At 61.4% G+C, this 7,123-nt stretch overlaps 1 protein-coding gene across 1 annotated transcript in view; it reads right to left on the bottom strand.

Moving 5' to 3' along the window:
* PFKL (phosphofructokinase, liver type) overlaps positions 1–7,123 on the bottom strand; it is a 32,878-nt gene that overhangs the window by 12,039 nt on the left and 13,716 nt on the right. The window contains exons 9-14 of the mRNA XM_004384857.2: positions 5,356–5,521; positions 4,759–4,803; positions 4,186–4,294; positions 1,125–1,220; positions 536–628; positions 1–125 (exon numbers count right to left, since the gene is read on the bottom strand). Coding sequence (XP_004384914.1) covers positions 1–125; positions 536–628; positions 1,125–1,220; positions 4,186–4,294; positions 4,759–4,803; positions 5,356–5,521 — 634 coding nt within the window. The remainder of the gene's footprint in view (positions 126–535; positions 629–1,124; positions 1,221–4,185; positions 4,295–4,758; positions 4,804–5,355; positions 5,522–7,123) is intronic.

Here is a 7,123-nt window from a genome sequence, read left to right on the forward strand (position 1 = left end):
ATCTGCACGCACTCCATGAGGGGCAGCCGCACCGACTGGTTCCCGGAGAGGCTGACCACACATGCCGGGGTGTCGGGCGTGGCTTCCAGCAGCGCCATCACCGCCTCCATGCCCATTTTGCTGCTCTGCGTGGGGAGAAGGGCGGGGGGCCTTCAGGGGTTCGGCCCACCCCAACCACACACACACGCACACACACATACATGCACACTCACATGCACACAAATGCATGTATGCACACAGGCACACACGTACACACAGGCACACAGGCTCACACATGCGCACAGGCACACACGCACACAGGCACACATGTACACACATGCGCACAGGCACACGTGCACACGTACACACGTGCACAGGCACACGCACACAGGCACACGCGCACACAGGCACACAGGCACAGGCACACACACATGCGCACAGGCACATAGGCACACACGTACACAAAGGCAAACACACACATGCACACACACCCAAACCGGGCACACACACCCAAACCAGACACACATGCCCGGGCCTAGAGCAATGCCCCACCTACCAGGACCCGGTCAAACGCCGAGGGGGTCCCTCCTCTCTGCACGTGGCCCAGCACCGTCACACGAGTGTCGTAGCCCAGCCGCTGGACCACCAGCTGCTCAGAGGGAAAGAGAGTCAGGGCCCCCTCATCTGTCCTAGCGCACCGCCAGGACGCCAGGGTGTCGACCCCCAGGTCCCTCCCTCTCAGAGCCGGCCTGGGGTCCACGCCCACAGCCTGTGAGTGTGGGGTCAGAGGCAGAGGGGGCCGGGCCGGGCCCGGTCATTGGTTTGGCTGCTTTGGGCGAGGGAGGAGGGGCTGGGCTGCAGGCAGCACGTCCTGAATGAGGACAGGAACCGGAGGGTCAGGGCTCCATCGCTGTCTGGGCAGGGCACAGGTTCCGGCCAAAGCACAGGGCCTCTCGGGAGTGCGGCCGCGTCCACCCACACCTGCCTACCACTTGGGAGGAGGAGACATCTTGCAGTGCCCCAGCTCTGCGGCAGGGCTGACCCCCAAGGCTGCCCAGGACAAAGCACCTCTCCACAGGGTGCTGGAGCTGGGGTCTAACCACGTGGGGACCAAGCAGTGCCCCGCCCCGTGCCAGCACACTCACGTCCTTCACGTAGCTCGACGTGATGGGCTTCCCGTTGCGGTCAACAGCACCCTCGGCAATGATGATGATGTTCAGTCGGGACCCGCGGCTCCGCGTCTACACGGAAGACAAACCCCAGGGCTCAGCCAACCGCCCGTCACAGCCACCAGCTGCTCCAGAGCAGCCCCCACCCCCATCCCCCAGCACGGTCCTGGCCCTGCCCACTACAGCGCTCACTAGTCCATCGTCCTCCCAACCCACATGGCGAGGCGCAAAATCACCCCTCCTCTGCAGAGAGGACATGAGACCTAGGGGCCCAGGTCACCGCTGGTGGCTGGGGCTGAGGTCAGTCCACAGGACCAGGGGTGGGGGGAGTGATGAGCAGGGAAGGAGAAGGAACTTGGTGGATGCAGGCTGGGGGGCTCTTGGCCTCCCAGCCAGGGGTGTGGGGGACTGGAGAAGGGTACCCTTAGGGCTGGAGCCAAGGTAGACGGCTCAGTGGGACAGGGCCCAGATGGGGCAGGCCTGGAGAAGTCCCCTGTGCTCCCGGACCAGGGGCCTGAGCACCAGGGCGGGAGTGTTTGTGAGGGAAAGTGAGTGTGGCAGGAATAGGCGCTGGGTCCCGGAGCCATCGGGCCATGGCTAACTGGACAGTCCGGTCCCCCTGAGCCCCACCTCATGATGCTGGTCCTGGAAGCAGCCTCCCTCCCCGGCCCCTCCCCAGGCCTGTGGGCAGGGTCAGAGGAGGCACGTACATCACCCCCTGTACTTGTCCTGCACCATGGTCTCTGAGTGGGTATTATGTTCTCATCGTTGGCAATGCACTCCAACATTTCAAAGCCCAAGACTTCATGCAATAGTGCAACAAACATTTATGGGATCCACCCTGACCTGCAGACAGTCTGGGGCAGGGCAGCCCACCCAGGGGCAGGAACCACGGCAGGAGGGAGGCTCTCTGGAGAAGGAGGCGCTAGTGGCAGGGGTAGGCTCAGACACACCCAGCAATGGGGCCACATGTGGGGGAGAAAAGCCAGACCCTCCCTGAACCCCCTTGCTGGCAGCAGGCAGGGGGCGGGGTGGAGTGACACCATGTTATCAGGCGGAGAGACTGAGGCTCAGAGCAGCCCAGGGAGGTCTGAGCACCGTCCGTGCAGAGCACAGAGCCAGGGGGCGCTGACCCAGGTCCAGGCCGTTCCAGAGGACACTCATCACCTGGAAGGTCCCACCCGAGTTCAACAGTAAGTACGCCAAGGCCAGAGTATGCTGAGGTCAAGGTCAGCCAGGGTTACCAGAACCCAATCTGCCAGATCAAGGCCACACTGCAGCCGGGCCTCCAGGGTGACACAGCCCCACCCAGACTAGTGGCCAAGAGAGAACAGGGGCCTCCCAGGCCACAGCCTCTGGCCAGCCTCGCCCACTGGGCCCCACCTCCACCCTGCCCCTTCGCTTCCCATGAAGGTTCCGGGATCCGGGCCATAACCCTTGGCCCTGAACTGGACAGAGCTACACAGCCACAGGGAGGCAGTGCTGGCATCAACACCACCTCACAGCAACAGGCCACAGGGCAGACGGCCGGCCCCAGGTGGCCTGCTGACCCCAGGCTCATCCTGGGGTTGGGAGGCAGGCACTGTTCTCCCGACCCAGAAGACAGAGGGGCCCCAGGCTCTGAGCCTGGACTCCAGAAACAAAAGAAGAACACTAGAGCCTCTGGGGAGACAAAGGGACAGAGACCCGGAGAAGGCAGGGGAAAGAGGGCCACAGACACACAGAGACACATACACAGAGACACACACAGAGAGACATACACACAGAGACACATACAGACACACAGACATACACACAGAGACACAGACACACAGAGAGACATACACACAGAGACACAGACACACAGAGACATACACACAGAGACACAGACACTCAGAGAGACATACAGAGAGACATACAGAGACACATACAGATACACAGAGAGACATACAGAGACACAGACACACACAGAGAGACGTACACAGAGACATACACAGAGATACACACACAGACACACACATGCATGTGCGTGCGGCAACTGTGAGAGGGATGTTGGGCGGGGCGGGAGAAGAGGAAGCCCCCTTCCCTCTCTGCAGAGGCCCCCAGCATCCCCTTCAGCACCAGCCTGCCCGCCTGGCCCTGTGGTGTGAGCCTCCCCTTCGCCCCGCCCCCCCCACTTGCTCTCCCAGGGCCTTTGCTCTGGCGGTGCCTTCTGGCTCCTGACTTCCCCAGGGGAGCTCCCTCAAACCTCCCCTCCTCTGAGCCAGCCCTTCTGCCCGCCCTGCACTGCGCCTCACCTGCCTCATTTCTTCCCAGAGCACTCAGCCCACCCATCCCTGCTGGGTGAGCACTGACCAGCCCTGCCCCTCACTGTGTCCCCAACCGAAGGCCTGGCTGATGTGGACACTTTCCTCCAGCCATCGGGCCCTGGGCCCAGAGAGGCCCTTTGACACCCTTCAACACATGCTTCCCTCCACGCCCAACCCTTGTCCCCGTGGACGTGCCAGGACTGGAGGGCAGCCTGCCGGCACCAGCTGACACCTGCCTTAGACCGGGACAAGCTCAAAGCTGCCAAGGCTCCCAACTGCCCTCGGGAGAAAGTGGGAACCCTTCACTGGGTGGAGGAGCTGCCTGCAGCACCCCAGGCCCATCCTAACCCCGGGGCTCTGCTGGGGCCACCAGCCATGTCCCTGTCCACTCATCTTCACAAGGCCACCCCCACCATCCTCAGCTCAGTGGTCAAGACCCCCGGGAAGCCAGCCTGACCATGCTCCCTGCTTCTGGCCCCTCCTGGCACCCGTCCGAGCAGCTCTGACCACACGGAGAGAGAGGCCTGAGCCTGGGTCAGAGCCCCACTGCCTTCTGCCTCCTCCCTCACCCCCTCCCCCCAGCAGGACCAGTGGGGCGCCAACCCCTTTTATAAACCCACGCGTGAGCGAATGAACAGCAAAGCTGGCCACAGCCCCTTGGGCACTGCCCAGCAGACCAAGGGCAGGAGGCACCTGTGTCTCTGCTCCAGCGCATGCAGGCCCCCAGGAGGAACCCCGCGTCCACTCACCTCGCCGAGCCGCTCGCACATGAAGTTCTCCCAGCCATCCTCAGGGGGCGCCTCGGGGATGAACAGCCAGTCGGCTCCGGAGGCCAGCGCAGACACCAGGGCCAGGTACCTGGGGGTGGAGAGAGGCTGGGCAACCACAGGGAGGGCCCCACCCAGTCTGCACTGCCACCCCGCCCAGTCTGCACTGGGTGTGGCAGGGCCTCTCTGGGCCTGGGCCAGCACCGAGGACCCAGGCCCCAGTCACTGGGGTGCCCCCACCTCGCTGAGGAGGCATTCTGAGCTGCATCTTCTCAGTCCTTGTCCCCGTCACCCAGCCCCAGAGACAGGGCTCCACACACCCTTGTCCCACACACCCAGGAGCTCCCACCCCACCGTCCTTCACTCCTCCTCCCATGTTAAATGACTGCCTGCTACGTGCGGGTGCGGGGCAGAGCAGTGGATGGGACAGCAGACCCACAGTGTAACGCCCCTGCTCCTGCTCCCCAGAAGCCTGCCCTGGATTCCCCCCACTTCCGCTGACCAGTATATCCCCACCCCAGCCATGCGTCCTCAATGGCCAGGACACCCCCTTACCCGCAGTGACGCCCCATCACCTCCAGCACGAAGGTCCTCTGGTGGCTATCGAGGCAGAACAGAGCAAAAGGTATCAGTGCCTTCCTATGCCACGCCTGCCCGCCCGGCCATAACTCGCGGTGGGGTGGTCTGAGCGACATGCTGGACACAGGGCCCGGGTGAGGGACAGACAGGAATCCCCTTACACCCTGGAGGGCATCTCTAGGCTAAAGGACACCTTGGCCCCAACCGGCCCTCGGGCCAGTTCCGATTTAGCTTCTGTTCCTGTAGTAGAAAGCCATTCACCCACACTGGTCTGCTCATCCTGGCCAGTAGCCTGAGGACCCCTGCAGTCATACATCACCACCAGGGACAGGTGGGCAGCCGACAGAGCCGGGGACTCTGCAGAGGCCCCAAGGGAACCTGGCCAGAGGGTGGAGACAGACCCCGAGCCCTTCCCTCCCTCTGCTGGCGTCTCTCCCCGCTGAAGGACAAGGGCACTGGCTGGACACCGATGACACCGCAGTGCCGCCAGCATCCCCTGGCCGTCACTGCCCCAGGCCCTGCAGCGCGAGGCCCCCGTTGCTCAGGCACGGCAGGGGCCATGGCCATGCTGACCTCTGGGCAGTGGTAGTGATGGCATCGATGACCTCCATGATGCGGTGCAGGGCCGAGTCAGTGCCGATGGTCATGTCCGTGCCGCAGAAGTCATTGTCGATGGAGCCCACCAGCCCAGCAATGTTCAGGTGCGAGTAGGTCTGCGCCGTGCTCTCGGAGATCTTACCTGGGCAAGGGGACACACAGGAGGGTCGGCTGAGGTCCAGCCTGATCCAGCTCCTGCAGCCACCACACAGGGCAGAGACCCCACACGGCCAGCACAGGGCCCTCGGCCACAGGCCACTCAGCAGGTGGCCCAGCAGGTCCCCAGGAACCCCAGGCTCAGCTTCCTCCTCCCGGGAAGAGCCGGGTGCCCTCACGAGGTAGGTGGAACTCATCACCCTGACGGGACAACCCCAGGGGAGCCTCTGAGAGTGGGCTGCACCCCTTTTCTCCGTGTGCCCCACACAAGTGGCACAGGGGAGGGATGTCCCAAGTGGGTCCAAGAACATCCAAGAGGTGGCTTTCTGACTACTGACCTCGGGACTTTCAGCTGCAGAATGGGTTCCGGACCCCATCCAGAATGTTCTCAGAAACATTATAAACAAAACTTGTCAACACCAGCATAGAGGGGTGCTATGGGTTGAACTGTGTCTCCAAAAACGATGTGCTGAAGTCCTAACCCCTTGTTTGTGTATATGTGTATGTGCCCGTGTTTGGAAATAAGGACTTTGAGATTGTTATCAGCTAACATGAGCTCCTGCTGGAGCAGAGGGAGTCCTGATCCCATCTGAGTGGTGTCCTTAGGAAGAGAGGAGACGAGACACACACACACAGACACACACAGAAGGACAGCCGTGTCAAGATGCGCCCGCAGGCCAAGGAATACCTGTGGGTGCCAGAATTTGAAGAGACAAGGGAGGATCTTCCCCTAGAGACTCTGGGGGGAGCGTGACCCTGCCAACACTCTGCATTTGGAGTCACAGCCTCCAGCACTGAGACAATAAAGTCCTGTTGTTCTAGCCACCGGTCTGCAGTACTTTGTTACAGCAGCTCTAGAAGTCTCTTCCAAGGGTCCCCCTGGTGCTCCGGTCCCCGGGTCCTCTAAGGCTCTCGGAGGTGGGTGGCGGGCAGGTATTTATCTACACCAGTATCATTGCACTGCGCGATGAGAGAATGACCTACGTAATTTCCACTTGAAAAATTTAACTGAGGTGTGTGTTCTTTTCTTTTTAATATTCCATGGACGTTCTCTGCTTTCAGGGACCAAAAGAGGTGTGTCTGAATCTCCCTTTCCGAGGTCCAGTCTTGGTGTTTTCAAACACCACCTCCAAGCGTTTGGAGACGTCCGCTCACTGTTCATCTTCCTGGGGTGTTGGGTTGGTTGGTTTTTGAAGTTTGTAACTGGAGTAGCTTTGCTGCTTTTTAAAGACCAAAGTGCCTTTACAGAGTAGCTCAAAAGGCAGTACCATTTAGCAAATGTTTTCCTAACAAGTAACTAAGTATTTTAGCTTCAATCACATTAACCAAGAACTGCAGCCCACCCACGCCGGGGGCGGCCTGTTTCCTGTGGTCAGAGCCGCAGACAGGAGTCAGGGAGTGGACCCCACGCTCCTTCCCCAGAAACTGTCCCAGCTGGTGGTGCAGGACCAAGGACATCTGGACTGGGAGCTGCCGCCCAACCAGGCCAGCAGGGCGTCTGCCAGTCAGGGACCAAGGACACCCTGGCTGAGGGCTGGCACCCACCCAGGCCAACAGGGCGTCTGCCAGTCAGGGACCAAGGACACCC

This window comes from Trichechus manatus, unplaced genomic scaffold, assembly GCF_000243295.1.
Source record: "Trichechus manatus latirostris isolate Lorelei unplaced genomic scaffold, TriManLat1.0 scaffold00128, whole genome shotgun sequence".
In the NCBI taxonomy this organism is placed as follows: domain Eukaryota; kingdom Metazoa; phylum Chordata; class Mammalia; order Sirenia; family Trichechidae; genus Trichechus; species Trichechus manatus.